The 23,183-nt window shown below is 40.0% G+C and overlaps 2 protein-coding genes and 1 long non-coding RNA gene across 4 annotated transcripts in view; 1 reads left to right on the top strand and 2 right to left on the bottom strand.

Moving 5' to 3' along the window:
- Nucleotides 1-10,644, bottom strand: part of B3GNT2 (UDP-GlcNAc:betaGal beta-1,3-N-acetylglucosaminyltransferase 2) — a 74,328-nt gene extending 63,684 nt beyond the window's left edge. Inside the window, exon 1 of the mRNA XM_010411014.4 lies at nt 10,625-10,644. The gene's annotated coding sequence lies outside the window, so the exon portion shown is untranslated. The remainder of the gene's footprint in view (nt 1-10,624) is intronic.
- The window catches only part of COMMD1 (copper metabolism domain containing 1), a 62,137-nt gene that overhangs the window by 32,773 nt on the left and 6,181 nt on the right, over nt 1-23,183 (bottom strand). The window contains exons 1-2 of one of the 2 annotated variants that reach the window (XM_019292798.3): nt 11,142-11,240; nt 10,625-10,906 (exon numbers count right to left, since the gene is read on the bottom strand). In XM_019292798.3, coding sequence (XP_019148343.1) covers nt 10,625-10,888 — 264 coding nt within the window. In that variant the 5' untranslated portion in view covers nt 10,889-10,906; nt 11,142-11,240. Of the gene's footprint in view, nt 1-10,624; nt 10,907-11,141; nt 11,241-23,183 lie in introns of those variants that run through there. The other variant, XM_039569792.1, reaches the window with a different exon arrangement.
- LOC109146184 lies at nt 11,906-15,036 on the top strand. The gene is made up of 4 exons (XR_005604275.1): nt 11,906-11,987; nt 12,854-12,963; nt 14,266-14,411; nt 14,888-15,036. It is a non-coding gene; the product is annotated as an uncharacterized LOC109146184 (long non-coding RNA).

Consider the following 23,183-nt stretch of genomic DNA (forward strand, 5'->3'; position numbering starts at 1 on the left):
CTCCATGTCCTCTCTGGGTGACCAGCTGGATGCAGACACGGCTCATTTTTCAGCTCAATCTTCAGTGAGAAGGAGCATGGGAATCAACACTTCTTTTTCACGTTCTCACAGCAGTAGCTATCACAAAAGCCAATTCTGTCAAGTGCTGTGTTTGTTCTCCTCGTATAATCAAGATATTTGTAGGCAGGAACAGGTTCCAGTCTAATTAAATTTGATCAGACTTGAGCTTTCTCCCAGACAGTTGCACTTCATAGCTGTCTCGGAGCATCACAGCAATATTTACTGGGAAACACGAGCATTCCACTTCCATAAAAGCAGGCAGTTTACAATTAGCTGCAGATAACTCAAAATGACTGCTTAGAGCAGAAATGCAATTTTCTGAAAGGGGTTATTGGTTCTGACCATGATGCACTGCACTCATGATCTGTCACACCTCATTACCTCAGACCAAGGAAGCCAGGCCAGTGTAACTGGCTCTAGCTGGATACGTTAGAGACTCTCCTCAATACTGAGCCCTTTTAAGATGTTGCCTTCGAGGCTGAAGTCTTCAAAAAAAAAAAGCAATTATCAAACTCATTTTCTCAAGTCCTGTGGCGTATTTACAGGTTAAATGGAATGAAATTTTTTAATAGTCCTTAAAGCACAGCTTCACTTTTGAGGGCGATTCAACAGAAATGGAATCAATTGACTGAAAAGTTTATTGCCTGTAAACATTCAAATATCACTTCAGGGGTTTAAAAAAAATCCGGATATTATAGCAGCTTTGCATGTTCAACCAAGATTCAGAAACTGCCTAATTCTAATTCCAGCAGTAATTTGTATCTCATTTAGTTAGGCCACTGCAAATTAAATACAGGGCAAGCACATCCCTGGTTTGCATTGGTGGAGCTTGGCCATATTTGAACACAAGGAAACTTTGCTGTTTTCATCTTCTATCTGCCTATCTAACCCCACCTAAAGCAGTCTGGGAACTCAAATTACAATACCACAATCTTCACTAGGTCTCCACTGACACAATTTATTACAATTCAATCATTAGGAATGTGACAATGTGTACAAGGACCACCAATTCCCAGCAGAGAGGTCCTTTGGTTGTGCAGGGTCAGGGTAAATAGCACTACAAAGGTATTTCTATGCATAAAACAAGAGGTTTTATACTCTCCTTGTGATTTAAAAGGGAAAAAAATCCCCTGACAAATCGGCATCAAGTATGGCTACTTCTAAAATTGGGACTGTATTTCAAGCATTTATTAACCAAATTAAGCATATGCAATTTAAATTTTGCTTTCCTTGTCATATTAACATATTAATGATTATACATCAGTGAGTTGAACTAAAAATATAGTGAAGATTTGCATGTCTGATTATCTCTGTGGGGTTTTGCAACCGATAATTTGAAAGGAGAACAGGAAAAAACCCCTTGTGTCAAGGTCTATGCAAAATTACAGCTGCCAGAGGTTTCTTAATCAAAGGATTGTCTTGTATCTTTTGTAAGTTAGAATCTCTTTCTAAATGAAGAGGATTTGCTCCTGGAATTATGTTCAAAGTAGTCATTTCCTCAAGTAGTACATAGGACAATGATGTCTTAACCAAAAGCACTTGCCACTGATCTCCTCCCAACCATCTCCTTTCAGAGGAAAGCAGGGAAACTTATGCTTCACCACACTGCCTCAGAAAGTATTTTCAAAACAAGCAAAAAGAAAAAAAAAGGAACAGATGCATGCAAGGAAACAGAGAAAGCTACTTTGAGGACGAAACTGTCAACAGCAACCAACTTCTTGTAACCATTGAATGAAAAAGAACTCGAACAACAAATGAGTTTATTTGTTAAAGCTGTGAGTAAGTCAGGGCTCTGTTGCTGTTCCCAGACTTAGAGAATCACTTCAGGCAATTCAGCCAAGCTGTGGCTCAGCTCACCATATTTCCCACTAACACTAGACAAAATAACCAGACAAGGAATAGGACCAGTATTTCAATCATGTTTCTCATTAAGGCTGTCACAAATCTATGGAGCTGAGAAACTTTCTAGAAACAAAGAATAACAACGCTCTTAGAGTACCAAGACTCCCCTGCTCTTGCAATCTGTGCAGATTCCCACCTCCAGATACCCTTTTAGATCATTTCCATATCAGATACCTTTTCCACCCTTCTCCAGATGAACTCTACAATACAAAACTCATCCAACAGCCGTGTCTCTCATTTTCTATTCCTCCTCCATTCTTGGAAGAAAAATTGGCACTTCAGAGAAGTTATTGTCAGCATTCAAGGAGAGCTGCTTCATTTCTGTTCAAGAGATCACTAGCTAGGATTTAAAATAGTGGCTCTTTGAACATGTATGCTTAAATGAGCATTTTTTTCAAGGCAAGGCAGAGTTCTCAATTTCTTTTGCCCAATTCTGCCCTCAACCTGTCCCTTCAACAAATTGATCCACACTAAAAATGTGGCTGAAAAAAATAAAAGGGTGGGGAGGAAACAAAAAAATTTCATTTGGACTCCCTCAGCCACTTTCAGCTCCATGAACACATCACTGCTGGGGCAGCACAAGGCTGAGGACAAGCAGCAAAGGTCAGGAACTTTTCAAGTGCACCTCGCAGCAAGGAAAAGACCTGACACCAAAACTACCCTCTCACACCCACGTCTGATTTTCTGTGGCAGTTCTATTTACTGCCTTTCTTTCACTCTATGTTTTGACAAGATGAAGCCAACATACTAAGGAGGAGACAAATACTTTGATATAGAGGTAAGCAAACCTGCAAAAAAAAAAAAAAAAAAAAGCCTTGTTTCCTACAGTCTTATTTCACTTACTTCTTCATTTCAGGGAAGGGGCACGAGCCCCTCCCAAAACTTTTCTGCTGGCCTCTAGAAGTCCCTAGGTAGCACTGCTAGTGGTATGTAACAGCAAGAGCAACTGCAGCAGGAGTGAGAGCCTGCTTTTATCCAAACAGGGTGCTAGTACTCCAAGCATTTCACATAGTGACTAACTGCATTTCTGTGCAGGGAGCTCACAGCACCTCAGCATTAATGCTCAGTTACCAACTCCCAAGGACAGCTTTGTACACCAGCAGATTCCAGCCAGCTACCTGTGGAATCGCTCAGTCAGAAGTTGTGTAAACAGAATGAAAAGAAGAAAAGAAAAGGAAAAAAATATATATTTATCTTTTTTTCATTTTTAATTAGGATGATTAGAAGCTCTAGAAGGATGGAAAGCCATAGTTTGCCAGAAACTAGAATGGAAGTATCTGCTCAATCAAAAGATTACACTGAGAACTAGCCGTGAGCTGAAGGGATTTTGCTCTGCCACCCTGGACTGTGTTGTTTCTTCTGTTCCATCAATTCTTGCACAGCAAAAACTGGGGTCCATCTTTTATGAAACGTATATATATATACACCCCCATATGTTTAAGATAGAATAAAGAGAATCCAAAGGATTAAGCAGCAAAAAGAGTGTAATGCTCTACAAGTGTTTCTCCCCAGTTATGTGCCAGATTTCTCCTTTTGTATCTTCTGATACCTTCTCCTGCAGTAGCTCTTCCTAATTAAAATAAATTAAGAACCTGTTCTTACTTACAGCCCTGAATGCTAGTGCTCAGGGATCTCGAAAGAGATCATGACAAACCTGAAAGGATCTCCAAAGCACTTCTCAGCAGCAAGGTGGCATAGTGTCAAGAGGGGCAAGGCTGGCCAACTGGCAAAACAACAATTTTAAATGTATTTGGCCAGGCTAGGCCTGTAAAAACAAGATGCTTTGTTAGCCAATGCATGGGGCACTTATGTTCATAACAACTCCTTTTTTTTCCTGAGTCTCCTAAGAACAAATTACTTGCAAATGTTGATATCCAAGTCCTCTGAAGAACACAGATGGACACCACCAGAGCCAAGATGCAAAGAGGCTTTGGTTTGCTGTATACAAGTTCTCCAGCAAAGAAATATTCTCCTTTTAAAACTTTTTTTTTTTTGAGAATCATGCAAAACTTTTGACTTCTGTTAAAAAGATGCTAGTGGAGATTATAATTTTCAGTCCTTCAACTACATCTCCTCTCAATTATAGATGAGTTTTGCTGCAAGGTCATGTAGCCAAATGGTGCCGGTCTGCATGTGGCATTCTGTGCAAATGCAAAGCTTTAATCTGTATGTTTGCAGGCACTCTCCACACAGTTCCAAGTCCATGGTGGTGGGGAATTGCACAAACAGTGGGACTGCCTGTGATTATTTATACCACAGTAGTGCAAGTGTCACATAGAAACTGCTCTGCCAACCTGCCTCAAACAGAACAATTCCTTTGGTGATGGGGGAGATGCAATTTAGGGTCTCCGACCCTGTAGAGCCAAGTCCAAGAAAAGGTATGTGGTGAAACACTTTTGCTGGGACAATTTTCAACAGCCAGGTCTGTTGACCCCAGCTGCCCCTGTGCCAGCCTTGTTGCAATCTGTTTCTCAAGGCTGCATGTGAATGCCAGATTGATGTTAGATTGCAAAATATTTGTTGATATCATTGAAATCATTATAACAGATGGCAAGTCCCCTGTCAGAATGTGCAAGTCCTGAGAAGATAAAAAATTTCAAGGGTCAAAGACTGAATCTGAATTTAGGCAGATGAAAGGCAGTAAATGGGCATCACTGCTGCCTTCATAGAGCTCACCTTCAATTAATGCAGAATTTTCCCTGTAACACCCTGAGCTCAGCTACAGTCAAAAATACTTATAGCTCAGTTAAATTATTCTATTTAATTACTTCAGCAAATCCAGATCCAGAGTAAAGATATGGAATATATGAGTATGTGTGCACTTGCACATCCGTATATACATGGCACAAACAAACCAGGATGGAAACTGTTAGCACTACTTACTGCAGAATACCCTTGCTTTGTATAGGATGAACAGATGAGGTAAAAAATACTGTCAAATATATCCAGTGGAGAAGTGACAGTTGGAGTTGGAGTTATGTAATACCTCCATTTAATGCTCTTATCTCCTTAACGTACATACTACACTTCCACGTCCCAAGAGCCACAAATAACAAAATTCTCTTCTTGTTCCCAAATTTCTCTTCAAGAAGATGACAAAAATTGACCTGTCGAAGCAAAGGACTACAGAGAGTACCATGCAGAGGATTAAGTAAATAACTGAGTTAAGTCAGTCAACTGTGTTCCAGTTTCCTCTGTGCCGAGTGACCTGGTGCCCTCTCCATTTTTTATTTGCTTTTGCACTGTACTGCCCTTATGTAACTGTTCCCTCCAGCTCATAAATTTCCAAGGTGAACAAAAGCTCAAATGATTACATTTGGCTTGGACACAAAGGTGATTTTTTTCCAACTGACTTCTACTTACCATATTCTATCATTTTAATCACATAAAAATATTAAGCCCATTTGGGTTAAGTTGATTCATTTGGCTTCTAAATGCCTGTGCTTTCCCATTTTTGACTGGAACATCATTTCTGATGATGTTAATAGCTACAACGATTAAGACAGATTATGGCTGGAAAGGAAAAATGGTTTGGTGGTTGCTTTTCCTTCCTCTTTGCAGTCCAGGCTGGTGTCATTTTGGTTTGGGTACCTGGAGCTGCTTTTCATCTCCCCACGCATCGCTTTGCCCACACCGATATCCTACAAAAAGCCATGTGCCTTTTCAAACAGATCCTACATAAAAAGACTGAAGATGCATTATCTGGGGCTATTTTCAGCAATATCTCTGAAGCAGCCTGACCTGGAGTCACACAGAGGCAAAAGCAGGCGCAACCATAATCCTTCCTCACTCCTGATGTTCTCTTGCTCTGACCTCTCTGCAGCAGCGACAGCTATTGCTGGGGATAACTGGAGCTGACAAAAGCCAAGAGACCCTGGCTTAGAAAAATGCACAAAACTCCACCACATCCTCAGCAGCGTTCAGTCTGTACTCCCAGCAAGGGAATGTGATTCATAGATGATCAATTCTAAGATTTTTTTATTACATTGTGAAAGCACGTTCATGTGTGAATGCTATAAATAATTTGTTTATAGCACAGATGATAGAAATTTCAGCCTAAATTTGTGTAGCATAGACATAATTAACAAGTCAGAAAAAAATTTAATCTCACAGAAGTTGGCTTTGAGACCTGCTTCACTCCCTCCTAAAACATTAATTAAATCTTTACAGCCATTGCAACCAAAACTTGATGAAATGTCAAGCTCCAGACCTTAAATACTGGTAGCATTTTACCTCCTACGTATAGCACATGACAATTGTCTATACTGCCTGTAAACTCTTTCCACACATCATTATTATTATTATTATTATTATTATTATTATTATTATTATTTTCTCTGAATTACCAGGGTCTGGACCCAGCCATCAGCAGACAGCAGGTAAACTGCCAGCTGACAGTTCCTACTTTTTCAGCATCCAGGATGTTGTTGCACTGGCAAAGGTGCACTTCACCTAGCAAGTCCTTTCATCAGAAAGTATTTTAGCTCACTGGGGAGAGTTTAAAGTGACAATCAAAATACAGTCATAAGCCTCAAATATTAGACTTTCACTCAAAAATCTATTCCTAATGCTTGCTTATTCTTTAAAGAAAAATACTTGTCTTTTGTGAAGATACATATCCCTGATGATTTCAGATCAGAAAAAGTATATGGAATGAAAGGCTGCTGTTTGCCCTTAACTTTGAAAGAAATGATCCTAATTTCTTACCGTGTCTGTAGCTTTTGGTATTTGCTACACTGTGGTATTTACCCACTGTATATCATTAACTGTTATGACACCTCTGTCAGGTAGATGCTTCTAGAAAAGGAAAGAGAAGCGATATACAATGTTTTGGGAAAAAAAACCCTCTAATCCATAATCCTGATGCGATTACCTCAGGTCTTTCTGGGAAGATTCCTGCAGTAGAATCCCAGCTTCATGTTAAACCAGGACAGAAAATACTCTTTCATCATAAAACATGCTTTAAGATCCAACAAAGCCTCAAGAGAAGTGATATTACATGGATTACTGGTATCTTAAACACCAAAAAGAAATGCATGTGGAAATACCCATTCTGTAAGTCAGTTAAAGCAAAAAAGCCAAGAACAAATTCTCATCTAATCTCAGTCTCAGATATTAAACTGCAAAATATATAATGCTGCAAGAAAGTAAAACTTATTGGCAAATCAGCCCACAGGAAGAACACAACCACAGGGAAGAGGCACATCTGAGGAAAATAACATGACAAAGCCCAGAAAACAAGTTTAAATACAACCTTAGTGCCAAGCCATGGTGCAAAACCAATGCATTAATTTTCTATCAATGGCAAAGTCAGGTATAAATCTGTTAGTGAAATGTGCAGGTAAGCCAACACTGCACAGCAGTGGCTGCCCACCACGTGGAGCAGTGCTGGTGCAGAGGGGCAGGAAGGGCATGAGAAGGAGGATGCTCCAGCTCACTCTGCTGTCCTTCCAGGCAGATTCATGTCTGGCTGAAATTTCATGCCAAAAGAGCTTTACAGAAATGCTCGGAGAGGGAGAACACGATAAAAAAGGACATAAAGAAGGGGGCAGGTAGTTACAGATGTTTTAAGAGAAAGCCAGCAAGGTAGATAAAAAACCCAAGAGGATAAAACCATTCTGGGCTGTTCAAAAGGAAAAAATGTACCAGCAGTGATGAGCACTAAATATCACAAGATGAAGGCAAATGCAGGCTAAAGGGCAACTGCTTTATCATTTTATTTTTAGTCATATTGTTAAAGAAAATGGGCTTTCAAAGCTGAGCACTTCATGACTAGCATGTTCATCTGCCTTGAACCAGGATCTATAAAGACTACACCACCACCATAAAGGAAACTTTTAATCTTGCTGTAAAATCTTTACTGAAGAAAGAGTTCAAATTCAAAGCTACAGATCCCGAATCAAATTTTTCAAAGTTTGGAGCATGGTATACTCAAATGTTTCTCATTAGAAGTGTTTTTAAGAGCACTTAGGGAAAAGGGTTCATTTATTTCTATTAGCACTAACAGCAAAGCTAGCAAGAATTAATGCATGCAAGTTCTGATGGATTCTCAAAGCCAGAAATATCTCTCTCTGGTCAGAAAATATTTACAAAATTTGAAAAAATTCACGTAAACTCAGTCTACTGGTATTTATGGAGCAGTCACTTCCAATTCCCCATTCTCAACCACATCAGGTCTCACACACAGAGTCTTCCCATCATGAAAGAACTGACTGACTAAAATTCAGAGAAGGCAGGCAGGAAGCCAAGTAATTTACTGAAGCAGGAGCAGATGCTCCACCAAGCAGCCCGGCCTTCTGCTGGGCAGAGATCTAAATCCAACCCAGAGACACTGAGAAGAATCAGAGTGACTTCTGGAAAGGTACATTTTCTACAGAGCATTTCTTTGCTTCTGTTGAACCATGAAATATTCATGTCAATTCATTACATATCAATGCATTTGTATACTCCTCTGTTATCATGTGTCCAAATGAAAACAGTCTGTTGTGAATAATTTACTCCTGAATCATCAGCCAGCTTTCTTCTTCAAAGCCAGATCTTCATTATTCATCAAATCCCATCTACGGCTGACAACTTTTTAGAAAATATTCTCTGCTAAATCTAAGAAAGGTACCAGTATACGAGCATTTGATGTTCTACAAAACTTGATATCTAGAACAGATGTGCTAACAATAAAGTAAAAATATTTATAAAGACTATAAAACATGACAGCTTCAAGTTAGTGGGCTGGATTCACTGTGCAACAACTCATTCAACCTCCAGTAGGAGTCTCTGTGACCAGTCCTTCCAGGAAGTCCCCAAACACCTGTGGGGTCCCCAGAACTCATCCCATCACAGGAGCATGCAGCCTGATGCAGAGTGCCCCAACCCAAAGATTTACAGCAGAGAATTTATTTAATCCAAAGCTAAAGGCTATGTGAAACCAGAGCTCCTTAGAATAAATGTACATTGACTCAAGTGGTGACAATGCTAATTACTCCATGGTTGTTTCAGTAAGTACCAGTTTAACTCACACCAAGTGTCAGGCTTGCCACAGCTTACTGCTGTCCTCAGGGAAGGAGGCAAAAGTTGTGTTTGATGGCAGTTCCAAAAATGCATTCACACAACCACTTCCCTTTTCAGCATGAAGGGCATTGCTAAAATAATTAATTTTGATTTTGCTGTGGGGCTCATTGGTAAGAGACATTACAGTGTCTCAGAAACGTGTATTCTTCCTCCATGTTCATATCCCCTGACTCTCTGCACAGGGTGAAAGAAATATAAATGTACTTGCTGGTTGATGTTACTGTAAAAATCCATTACTGGGGGGAAAAACAGTTTCAGAACAGGAGTCACTAACTACATAGTCCCCTTATGAAACACAGCAGAGATTCTGAGTTAAGGATGCATTTTTTAATGACTGTAGGTATTTCTCCCATTTGCTCACTAATGTACTCAATGTACTCATTATAATGTGCTCCCTGTAACCTTTTTATTCAAAACAACCTTTTTGCATTTGCTACTAATAGAACATAATCATTTCCAGTCTCAAGATCCTGAGCAGAAAACTCCCACTTCTTTGAGGTTAGGAAAAAACCTAAAGCCACACACCATTATTGTATTGGTCACTGCAGACATCCATGAGGGGAAGGCTCAGGAAGGATCAGCTTTCACTGACTGCAAAGAAAAGTGAACTAACAGGATGACTCCAACAATACCTGCTGTCTCTGTAGGAACCCAGTTTACATGTATGCACATCCTGGTCTTGGCTTAGGCACACAGTTGGAATTCAATCATTCCTGTGCACAGGTATATTCCAGGTGTGTGCATGTATGGATGGATTGAGGTATTCCTAACTCAGGCACTCTCCCTATTAAAATATTATGAAATACAAGGAAACTTGTTAAATGTTAACTATTAACATCAAAATGCCCAAATTAGCTCATGGCACGATTTGCAGCAGCTACTGCTAAGAAATGAGGTTTAAAAATTTACTAAAACATTGCAGAGAGAAAAGATACCAAATTGAAACACATTTCCTGTTAGAAGACGATAGTAAAAGTGAGGATGGGAAGCTGTGCCTTTAGCTGTACATTCCTATGGACTATGGAGATTAAAACAGGAAGGCAGTGTTCAGCACTGATAGAGCTATATATATAGATATCTTTCAGGCAGATAAGGCCAGATTGCATAATGTGACAGGTAAAAAGGATGTACTTCTAACATAAGAATGGGTGTTATGTAAAATAAAAAGGAGTCCTTCCCTTCATTTGGTGTAAAATCTTATTTGTGAACTTCACTCTTTTTCAGCTCCTACTTTGCATATTTTAACTAATTTTAGTGTTGGATTAAAAAAAAGACTAATCAACTTTGCAGTGCATGGAATACAAACAGAATTATACGATAATGTTTGATTTCTACATCCTCTCATTTTTCAAGCTTAACGTAAAGAGAGCTGTCAGTACATACATGAAGATATGAAAAAGAAAAAGGCAAAAATTGCATTGACCACCCAGAATGTGTCTTTGTATCCAAAGATGGACCACAATTCCAAGTCCATTAAAGGCCCAGTGGTGACAAATCAGCTGGCTTGATTCGGATGCAGTGAATTCAGCAACAGGCAATATGCCTCAGGGCATATGTAGCTACATCAGGTTTATGTATTTTGCAAGAAGAAGCTTACCTGCCCATTTTTTCCCAGTTCCATTTCAACTATTGCAACAGGAGTGTTTATCTGATCAATGTGCCTCAACTGTGACTTCAGGTCCACTCGCCAGTTCACGTTTTTCAAGACATTATCCCAGCGGCTCTGATTGATCAGGCTCTCGTGGATATGAGTCCGGTGGTTCTTCCAAAATTTTGCAATGACTGCAGCCTGATCTGATGTGATGCCACCTTGTTTTTTGGTTTGGGCAGTGAGGAAAGCTTCCAGCTGATTCAAATCCATGTCTGCTGAAGCAATTGACTGTAGGAAAATAAAGAGAGCAAAAAGGAAAAGCTTGCTCAGAAACGCTCCTTAACTGAGGACAAAAAGGTCACCATCTTTAGGGTTTGACAAATACTGGATCTTAAAGGGGTTGTACAAACAAATCTTGGTTATGCAAATATCCTGACACCTCTCATTAAAACTCAATTTGCAAGTGTCCACTACTTATCCCAGATTCCTGCCCCACAACAGCTGGAGTGGAGTGGATCGGTACCGGCAATGAGCTGGAAGCACCTTTGGGAATTCAGCACTGGTATGGGATAGCAAGGAGGCTTCTCCCTGTCTCCTGGCCCTTTGCCCACTGTGCCACAGGCGTTCCCAACTGGACACTGCTACAAACACTGCGTCAGGGCTGGCTGCTGTTCCGATGGCCAGGAAACAGGAATGCTGGGACAAACAAGGCGTGCTCCTGAGCTGAAACAAGTGAAGGGACAGCCCAGCTCATTGCAACATCCACAGTTTCATCTGCCACCTCCACACCACACACAAGGAAGCAAAACTGGTAAATGCTGCACCAGTAAAGCAGGGCCTGCACCGCTGGCCACAGCCAAGCAGCAGCAAGAGCATGACTCTTTCAAGGAAGAGTCAAAACGCAAAATGCAACTGCATTTTTTCATCTGTATTATTCTATCTGTATGGCCCCAAAAGCATTAAAAATGCAACTGCAGCTTCTTTTAGAGCATTGGTGGACTTTGTCAGGCTAAATACTTTGTGTTTTGCAGCAGAGTGGAAGGGGTCATTTACTCCCCTACCCTGTGCAGCAAAAGAAACGATTATTATTCCTAAAACCCCTTTTTTTAATATAGTTATCCAGTTTTTCCATATATTTTTTCAAAACTGATAAGCCCACAGCCTTACATTTGCATTGCCTAAGTGGCAGTAGCTGCTACTATATATGGCCAAGAAGGGAGGATGGGAGGTGGAGAGAGGAAACTGTGGTTAAGTTTCCCCATCGTCATTTCAAGCAGATGCTTTCGCTTCATTTTCACACAAAATGGATGCAAGTTCTCCAAAACAAACACACCACCTCCAAGCACACGCTGACACAGGGCACAGCAAGGTGAAGTGCGGCCAGTCCTCGGGATTTGCCTCCATTTAATCTTCCTTGACATGGTACTGCTACAGCTGCACTCCCTGCATTCAGGGAAACCACAGCCTCATTCCTTTAGCCAGGGGGCTGACATTGTGTGGCTTTGGGCTGGACACAAGCACTGGGCACTGCACATGGCTTGTCTGCAAGACTGGGCAGTGCTTATCTAGAAACTGAGGTGCTTGTATACAGAGGTTTTTTACGAGCAATGAGCTGCTTTGCCTTGCTTTCTCAATAGATCAGCCACCATCTGTTACGTGATTGAGAAAATAAATGGCAATCAACACTACGAGTAAAGCCTTGGTTGTATTAAGGTTCCAGCTTAATAGGAGCATCTGTGACTTTATTATAAAATCTGAGCTGCCTGGTGCACCATTCTGGCTTCTCTATAGGGCATTTGACATATTGGTACATATTGCTTGCATTATATTGAAAATATTTAACCTAAGAGGTAATTATCCTCTACTAACTCATTATGCTGGAAGTGAAAACAGCCCTTCTTTTCATTTTCAGAAGAAAAGCTATTCAGACTTACAGCCCTTTCCTATAGTCATGTCTTACACAAGCAGGACTGTCTACTAACAGCAGTATGGAGTATTTTCTGGTTTAATACTCTTCACATCACTACATCTGTGTTTGTGTGTTGTGTGACACCAGCTACTGCTCATGTACATCTCCTGTGTTGGCTTATGTGAATGGGGGGAGAGGAGTGGAGGTGAATCAACAAGCACAGACCCCAGCACCTTATGCAAGCCCTGTCAAGATTAAGTTCAGATGCAGACTTTCTTCCCAGTTCAGCTGTGCAGAAAATTGCCTTCTGTTTTATTGCTGCGCAGAAACCAAGAACACAAACTGTGTCCTCTGCACTGAGTGAAGGAAAGGTGTCATGGCAAAACAGCTCATCTGTATTAAATGTGAACCTGATGCAGATTCATGGCGATACCAGGTACCCCTTTTCTAGGCTTTATTTCATAACCTTCAAATATTTCACATCTGTAATCCTCCAGATTTTTTTTTAACCTCACTCTCTTCACAAAAATCCTTTTTGCAAGATGCATCAAGATTTCTGGCAGTGCCCTTCTAAGCTGATAAAAAATCACAGACACAAAGCTCCTTATTGCTGACATGTGATATAAATGTGACTTTGAAGTGTATCCAGACGAGGAAGCTTATGACCAAACTTGAAGTTTTAAGCATAAGGAACACAAAACAATATTATAGGGCATATACAGGACAGTTCGACCTGGCTGTTTGGTAAAAAACATCAAGAGATTGACAATTAGTTATGGTCTAGTGTGAGCTACATTTAAAAACTCTGCACCTTTATGTATTATAAGCACCCTGATATAGTTTGCTGCCAAAAGAGTGTCACATAAAACCAGAGGAAGGAAACCATGTATGATAATTAGCAATCATTTATACCTCCCTCATACACATGTGCACGTGTACACACAATGTGGGTGGTTTTATACTCTTAAACTTACTGTACACAGCCAAGAATCCAAAAGGTAACAAGCACACAGTATTTTGGTGGAGTATTTATCAGATAATGCATACCTTAAATAATACAGCCTTGTAATCCATCATTCAGACTAGAATCTCTCCCTTCTTGGAAATATAACTACTACTTAAAAATTCCATTATAAAAAATTAACTGGAAGTGGGTACAAACAATCAATGAGTTACATTTTGGTACAGCTGCATGAAGATATCAATTAATGGAAACATATTTTATTTGAAATTCCTCAACAAATCCCACTGGCTATACTGGTTTTCAAATCACATAAGAACAGTAACTCATTTTAGTATTCTTTTTTATCTTAACTTGAAAACATTTCACTGCAGACAAAAAATGAAAGAACATTTAAAGTCTTTGCTGATCTTCTCTGTCTCTTGTTGCATGAACATTTACATGATTCATTCTTGAAACAAATGTAGTTCTACTCCATTGCTTATATGAAGGGACTCAGTTCAGACTTTTTTTAAGCTTGGAGAAACGTTTTAATTTATCTTGGCAAAAAAATTATATTTCCAGTCTTACTCTGCATAGCATTACAAACAGTTCTTTCAATTACTTTTAACAATGCTCATTTATTACATAGAATATCAAATTATAGTGGATACATCTTACTGATATTTCTAAGGATTAATTTAAAGCTGGAACATGAGTGGTTCTTCTGTGCTTATAACTAGAGACAGATAAAATATATCTGATTGTAAGTCTCCTTCTCATGCTATTAAACTCTAGGAGCTTCAGATGAGCATTTATCACCACCAGGACAATGACCAGCTGTTGTTCAGCTCCCACTGCCATGGTGAAGATTGTTTCACTGCTGGAATAAACAACACATGCACAGTTTAGCATCCTAACTGGAAAATTCTCAGAACTTAAAGGTATTGAAACCTGTTCTATCCATCTGCTCCTACATATGAATCACTGTCAGCATTGGTTCTAGAGTGATACATCTTATTAAAGCCAGTTACTTAGTCCAGACAGACATTAAAGTGCAGAGTAATTGCCATACCTTCAGTCACTGTACTGTTAGAGACACATCATTATGTTATAGAGACTTTATATTCTCAGCTAATTTCAGTTTTTGTTGGTAATCACAAGTAATTTACCATTTCAACATAAAAATCTTCAACTAGCAAAAAGCAGAAAAGTTCTCTAAGAATGTATAGAAACACAGCTGTTCTATGCCAGTGCAAAATGTAAATTAACTTGACTATGACTATTCACTTAAATGTCTAAGTAAAAAAAGCCTATTTCAAAACTAGAGTCTGTAAGACAACATCATTAGATATTAAGAGTTTCCTCACATTATGTATTTTGAGATTTGATAAAACACACTTTTTCTTTTCCCCCCTAGAAAGCACAGCTTATGGACAGCATGTCATATTACAAGCACACAAATCCGGCCCTCAGTGACTGGCAACACTTTCCTTTCCAGAGGCTGAGCAGATGCTTTTGAACAGCAAGAAACAGTTTTGGTCATACTGAATTCTCCTTGTGTTCTCCTTCAACACATACCCACTATGTCTTCAAATACAATTCAGCCAATAAAAATATGACTTCAAATACCATTTCCTTAATGAAACAATATTTGATAATCTGGGGAGTTTTGTATTAGCTTAATTAGATCCATCAGACATGTGCCCTGGTACACAGAACAGGAAAACAGACTTAAATTCATTATCTCTTCTGAGAAAAAAAGCCTGACAAGCATGCAATACTAGTGAGAAACAACAATTGGTAAAACCCACTGGGGAAAAAAGAATACATTTCATTCTCAGAAATAAAACATTACTTGTCAACCATCACAGAAGAGCTCTAAGAGCTGGACATGTCAGCATGTGGGGGCATTTCCTCCAGCTGACCCTCAGAATTGCAGGCTGCTGCCAGCCTGTAGCACAAAGAGATCCCAAGCTCACAGAAACAAACAATTCAGTGCCATGGACTATGCTACTGAACTCGCCTCCTCAGGCTTTTGGGAGGTGGGGTAAGAGGCTATTCCTGCATCACAGCCCTTGTCATTCATGTGCTTTTAGAAATATAACCTTGAAAGCCATTTCTCAGACCCCAGGAATGCATGCAAGGAGATGTGGAAGCAGCTGCAGACAGGAGGAACATGCCAAGGAACCCTGCTCAGCCAAACATCTTCATCACACAAAGCCCATTCTGGGTAACACCAACGTGTATCTCTTTAATTTATCAGCCTCAGAAGAAAACCTTTTCTGGATTTGGGGGCAAGCAGGGGCTGCCTGCATGGGAAGAAAAGCAGCCCAGAACAGCACACGAGTGCTGGTGACACTGTGCCATTTGTCAGAATCAGCTCAGCATGTTCCTCCACAAAGAGCAGCTTCTGACAGGAGGAATCCAACATCTTCCCAACCCTGTGCTTTCTGGGCCTTCCTGTGTAAGTGTGTCCTAGCCAGACTCTCCCAAGGGCTGCTGAGATATCCGCCCTGTAATAAATGAGCTGTTCCCACAGATGTTCCCTGGATATAAGTCCAGAAGACTTTCCCACGTTTCTGGAGACAGTGGAGGTTTTCAGCTAGTTGGTAGGTTGTGCCTCACGAACACTGTTTATTACGGTCCAAGAGCTCTCCTGAGAATCAGAATTAAGACAAAATTAGATATACAACAGCCTGCAGTCTGTCTGCACTTGGAAATGGTGATCCATCTTTGGGGAAAAAATCCCCCAAAACGAAAGGTTCTACACCCCCCATAAATTTCTAAGTCAGAAATCACAAGTGACCTTAATACGTTTCATATTTCTACAACAAAGCAGAGAGATTTTAACTCATCTTAAGTCTTCATCTAATCCGTGGGAGATCACACAAATTCTTTTATTCACATTCTATACCATGTCCCAAGATTACTTTTATTTGCCTCTTATGGAGCTGTAGTACACAGCTAAAAGCAAAATAAAACAGTTTGCTAAGAGAAAAGAGCTACCTGTGAACCATTAAGAGGTTAATAATACATAAGTTGTTTAAACCCCATAGCTTACTTTTTTTCTAGTATGTAACAGGTCTTCTGCAACAACTGTTTTTTTATTCCAACCTTTTGATTCCTTGCCAAGGAGGCACTCACCAGGTCAACAGAAATTCAGTAAACTTGTAAATATTTTTAAATTTGACTTCTGATTTTCATTAAGCTTTACTCTTGGATGGGAAGACTCGCAACACACACCAACACAAAAACTGCTACTGCAAATGGGAAAAATGTGTGTGTGGATGATGAAGTTTCAGGCAAAATTACATCCTTCCTGTGTTCCTGATCTTATTAAGGTTGATTCCACACAGACTTGTCAACTGTGCACATGAAAGGAAAAAACTCTTTTCAATGGGTCACTTCCATGCTTCTTGACTGATTCCTCCATTTTCTCCCTCACAGTTCCTAGGCTGCCACCAAGCAGAAATCCCCCAAACCCCAACTTATTTTTTTTTTGCATACAAGCTCACCAAGCCATGTTCTCTATTAAAATTACATTTTTTGCTTGAGAGTTCAATCACAGGGGAGTGAATACTCAGCTATTTTTGACCTAGCTTACAATTGAACACAAAAGAGATCTTAAAGAAAAACCATGTGAAGCGACCACAACACTTCTTTTCCAGCCTGCCCCTGCCATGAGTCTTTGCAGCTGCTAGAAACAATCAGTTGGAACTCACACCCCCATAAAATACCACCTTCTAAACCTATTTGCAGAAGGTGTCATTTTTCTGTGGTGTGAAGACGCATTTGATGACACAGGAGGATGAAAGGCTGATGAAAACAGGCAGCCACCAGAGAAGCCGCAACCTGAGCCGTGCTCCTGCGGTCACATCGTGCTTCCTGGAAACCTGCTGGGCTGAGCTCTAACAAGTGGCTCCCCTACTCCAGAAAACATCTTTAGCTGAAGGAAAACTGAGAACCATCAGGATTTCTCAGTCTGGACCTACTCTGTCTAGGCTTTACAGCACTTACAAAACAAGAATAAACAATAGTAACAACAACAGAACAAGCCCACGCCTGGATAACATCAGTCATAGGTAGATCTCCAAACGATGCCTGCAGACTCAGATTATGAGTAGATACTAAAAGCTTGGATTTTGAGCAATAAACATAAAAAAAAAAGCACCAGCCCTTCCTTCCTGAGTAAGTTTTCAAACCACTTGTATTATTTAAAATAGAAAGAGGAAGAGTTATACAAGAAAAAAGGCAATGGAAAGTGCTTTTCAGTGCTTCTCAGAGAGCACAGATAGGTTGGACAGGCTGGAGGGAGATAAAACATGGAAAAATAAGGAAATGTTCTATTAATAGCAGATATACTTGCAACTGAAAGGGTGAAATAGGAAGATTAAAAATATAAACATACTGAAATTAAAAATACAAATATAAATTGTCCAACCTGACCTGTACTCTACTGAATTGCAGCAAAGAAAAAAAATCCCAAACTTTGCCATCAGTTTTCTCCCCACTCAAGTCCAATTCTTTGCTGTGGTTTATAAAGCATTTTGCCACTTAGGGTGGAGGCAAAGAAATGTCACATTTCCAGTAGTTCTTAAACATGCAACCGTATTACAGACAAGTTTGAGAGGTTCAACCTCTTTCAAAATGATTGTGCACGCACATGTGCTCCCTGAACTCTGCTTCAGCAGAAGGGAGCTGCTTTCTTGGAGAACACACACATCTTCAGATGTTACATTATTCAGTCTAAAATGGTTTCTTCTTCAGTCCTCCTGAAGCAGCTGGATTCAGAAGCAAGAACCCTCAACAGACAAAAGCCATTTAATGCACAATTCCTAAAGACAGAGCGGAAAATAAAAGGCAGAAAGAAATCCAGGTAGGACAGAAAATACCAGATGGTAAATAATTAAAAAAAAAAAAAAATCAAGGGAGGGAGTGAAAGCAGGAAAAGAGACAGGCACAGTGACAGTCCTGGAACTGGTGACATGGCCTGTCGCTCCCTTCAGAGACCACGTGCTCAGCCTTTTCCTCTCCTCCCCTGTTCTCTTACAATAAAAGAGATCTGTGTTTATCAGGTTTCTACAATCATTCCGAGAAAATTAGTTGCCCCTGCAGACTACTGCTTCATATTCAATCTCATTTCACTTCGAAGAGTTAAAAATAGCAGCTGGAGCAGTTCACATTTTGAAGACATGGAAAAAAAAAGTTGTAGCCCTACCCTGAGTGCAGTAATGGTGCAGACATTAGCAGAGCTTATTGGAGCTTTGCAAGCAGTGATCCTGTCAGTGAAATCAGCATAAACTTGCTTTATTATGAACCAAGCACAGAAACAGAGTTAGTATCATGAATTAAATTTCCACTTTTACTCAGAGTACCTTGATTTTCTGCATCTTAAAAGTTAATGGTTAACTCAGCTAATTTGTCCCTTGGCTTGCATTTGGACATAAAGCAGAGATGCTTCAGCAGTGAAAAACATGAACTACCTGAGTCTCATCCCTCCAGTGTTGCCATCTACTCACTCCCTTTTAGAGCCAAATTCTGACTCCAGTCTCTGCTTTCCTTCTTTCCCAGCACTGTGGTGTATTGCCTGTTATGACCACTCTGAGCAGCAGCTGGAGTCCCATTTCCTATGTGGAAGGAGAAGGATTTCTGCACTCCCAGCCCAGGCTGGGAACACATCCCTGCCTCAGCCCATAACCCTGCAGGTATGTTCCAGAGCAGCAAGGAAAGGAGACAAGCTTACAGACTACACTGCTCCACAGGAAGCAAGCAACAGTGCTCTGCCATCTGGTCCTTCATCACCTATTTTGACAACTCATGTTACACACTGACAGAGCTGACAGGTGAGAGGGAAGCTTCCATTCTCAGGATCCCAGCCACCAGGGCTTCCTTTCAGCACAGGGAAAATGGTTTTCCCTCCTGTCAGCTCAGTGAAACATAAAACATGTTCCCCAAACCAGCAGCAACCACGGTGGCTGTGAACAGCTGAGACTCTGTGAGGAGAAAGGAGCAGCAGGTCAAACTCTTCAGCATAGGAGTCACAACTGTAAAGCTCCCTCTAAATCCCTGTTGCTGGAAAACATCACCTGATGAGGAACAAAGGCCAAAGCAGTGAGCTCAGAAGAAACCATCTCTCACTTTCCCATAAAGACTTAGTTGCCATTCCCTGTATCAAAAATTATCTTTGCACTAAATGTAATTAACATCTGGGGGGGAAAAAAGCTAAATACATGATGAAACAGCTAAGACATCAACCAAAGCATTCTCCAACAGAATCCCATTAAATATTAACGACTGCTTTGATTATCCCAGAGAGGGTGGTTCTCTCTTTCTATCAGGTTGGGCTGCTGAAGTCATCTATCAGTAGAGCTGGCCAAGCCATCAGGTTTTCCCAAGCTTGCAGGAACTCCTCAACAGCCCTGTGCCTCCACAGGCCACATGCTTTGCTGCACACACACCACTGTGGTTGGCAGAGCTTGCAGGGACACCGCCAGTGAAGACTGCTTGGTGCTGAAAATCTGCTTTTAGATTTCACATTTTTAGGCCTCAACTGCTAGAAACTTCAGCACTCAATTGCTCCAACACACTGCAACCCATGGCATCAAAAAGAATTCAATTAATTTTTCCTGCGCTTTTCCTTTGTCTTTTAGTCAAATTGGAAGCTACTCATATTCAATAAACTCCCTGCCATTTGTCCACATGAACTGGACAATTTCATTAGAGCTTTCTGTTCATTATGAGAGTTTTATAGATTTCCTGACATGCCATAAAATGAACAAACCCACTCTCCTTGCCAAGCAAATGTAAATCATAAATGTACCATTTTTTCTTTGACAGAACAAGGGAGTTACAAATATTTTTCTCACTTCAAAAAAAGGTAAAAATTAAGCTAAATGAAAAAATAAAAAAGAAATCGGAATCACAACTAGTCCAAATGCATAAAATGTTTCTGCCATGTGTGACTGTGTAAAACTAAAAGGTACTTAAACAAACAGCTTGTCAGAAGAGAATAAAAACTACTCTTGAACCAGAAATGGCAAAAAGAGTCTGAGAGAACAGCACATCTGACGTGACAGTCTGAGGAGAGACAACAAAGCCGTGTGTAAATGTCAGACAAGGAGGAAAAATGTCTGTTGATTACTTGCCTTTCACACAGATACTACTTCAGTGTCTGCATGTATCTTCAAAACATATTTCATAATCCTGGCATCACAGTTCAGAGAGACTGCGAAGAAAGGAAAGGAAAAACTACCCACAAAGCCGAGGTGGAAATCTTTTGGCAGAGATCCCAAAACATCTCAACCAGAAAAAAAATCTAACCATATTTGGAAAAAACCCCACAGAATTCACTCAAACTATATTTATATTGCCACTTTTTATTGTTAGGGAAGAGAGAGAGATGTGAAAAAACATGCTTTTGGAAACATATTAACATATGCAAAATGACACGATTACAAAAATATTTTTAAAGTAGTTAGAAAAACACTTAAAGCTAAGAACTCTTTGGACAAGTTGGCTATTATTTCACATTTTCTCTGAATAGTATATTTTATGACTTGTTTTCATGAGATTGTTGCAGTCTATTTTTACTTGCATGAAATCAGTATAAACCAGCATTGTAAAGAGGTAAATGTAGAATAGGCCAAAGAAATAGAAGGATAAAAAAACATGTATTCCAAGATCACTGTCACCTTTAGAAATGAAACTTGCAGTCCTCAAGCGCAGCAGATAAACAGATACTGAACTCCACTGGGAACTGAGAACGAGTCCCAGGCTTGCTATACAATGCTAAAACTACCAACTTTATAAAAGATAGAATACTCTGAATTAGATCTTGGGCTATCAGCCAGAACCAGGTGGTCATGCACTGTAAACAAAGTAAAAGGCAAGTCCCACTTACTTCGTTCAAACAGTCCAGTTTTTAAATCATTGGGTGGATAAAGAAAGTAAAGGAAGATTTGGTTTCCTCATACATCACTAGTAAATACAATGGTACACAGTTATGGAAAACTACTGTGCTTAAGCTTCAGGTATTCAGAATACAAAACAAAAATGCCTTCCCCTCAAAACAAACAAACAAAACCCCCCACTGCCAAAACAAAACAAACCCAACAAAAATAAACCAACCAACCAACCAAAGCCCACAGACCAACCAAGCCAGTTTGGTTTTCCTAATAATGAACCCTTAATCCTTCACAATGGAGGCCATTCAGTTTTTACTTACTGCAAAAATTAAATCCTTTTTTTAAAAAGTCATAGTGTAAAAGCATACATTTATAATGAAAATTATACCATTAAAAATTAGGTATTTTAGGCCCTGCATTTAAATAAAGTCACTTAATTCTCCTTGTTATAAAATAAATCATCCTCCATGGATGACCTTGGAAGGCTCCAAGGAAGCTGCAGCTAATCCTGCCTACCCAGGGAGGCTCCTGGGGAAACACACAGGAGCCACTCAGCAGCTCAAGCTGTCAGATGTTCTTACCTGACAACTTCTGTCCCACTGGCTTTAAGGACTAGAACATCAAGGAAAAAAAGACTTCATGCAACAATTGCAGTGCCTGGTATTTTGTGCCACTAAAGCCTTCTCTTTTCTTTTTAATTAAATAAACTATGGAAAAAACAAATGTCATCCAAACATTGAAGAATTCAGGCTCCATCATATTTGGTCACCAGACTGGAAGAAATCCAGAGCACAAGCTTCAAAATGGAATAACTCTAACCACACAAGTATAGATTCTAGCCATACCATACTAAATTTTTGGTCTTTGTCTGCATTTTTTTCTTTTTCATAAGTTGTTGGATATACTGCATCCAGTTGCTACATACTAGCAGAGTCAAAAATTGAAATTACATCATGCCAAGATTGTAGCTAAGTGTTATAAGGAATGAAAAATTTCAGATGTTCAGGTTGTAAAAAGGTTTGAGTTGTAAGTGCCATCCAAATTTCCTTTTCATACACTAGCTGTGAACTTCCCTGGCTCAAGTGTGTACCACAGCTCCTGCATCTTTGATAGGGTGTTATTCCATGTGTTAACCACTCTTTCTGTTGAGACAGAAAGATGGAAGGAAGGAATTCGGAAGGAAGGAAGGAAGGAATTCGGAAGGAAGGAAGGAAGGAATTCGGAAGGAAGGAATTCGGAAGGAATTCGGAAGGAAGGAAGGAAGGAAGGAAGGAAGGAAGGAAGGAAGGAAGGAAGGAAGGAATTCGGAAGGAATTCGGAAGGAATTCGGAAGGAAGGAATTCGGAAGGAAGGAATCCGGAAGGAAGGAAGGAAGGAAGGAAGGAAGGAAGGAAGGAAGGAAGGAAGGAAGGAAGGAAGGAAGGAAGGAAGGAAGGAAGGAAGGAAGGAAGGAAGGAAGGAAGGAAGGAAGGAAGGAAGGAAGGAAGGAAGTCTATCATCTGCTCAGCTGTGTGGCAGCCTCACGAGATCAGTAAGGTTGAAATTAATATTTTTACTTCACTGACAACATCAGTTGGCTCCTGGAGCAAGCAAGAACTAATCTTCCTTCACACCAGTTGTAAGAGACACCATTTTTAGAGTATCATATAATAAAGAATATAATTTCTGCATGAAGTCTTTCCTTTCCTTTTAGTCTTTCTCTGTGTATCAAATTGAAGACGAGACAACTCAAGTTCTCCCCTTTTCAGAGTTCACATTTAAAACAGGAAAGACAACTCATAGTAGTTCAGAAAATCACCAGTGCTGAGA

This window comes from Corvus cornix, chromosome 3 (genome assembly GCF_000738735.6).
Source record: "Corvus cornix cornix isolate S_Up_H32 chromosome 3, ASM73873v5, whole genome shotgun sequence".
Taxonomy (NCBI): Eukaryota; Metazoa; Chordata; class Aves; order Passeriformes; family Corvidae; genus Corvus; species Corvus cornix.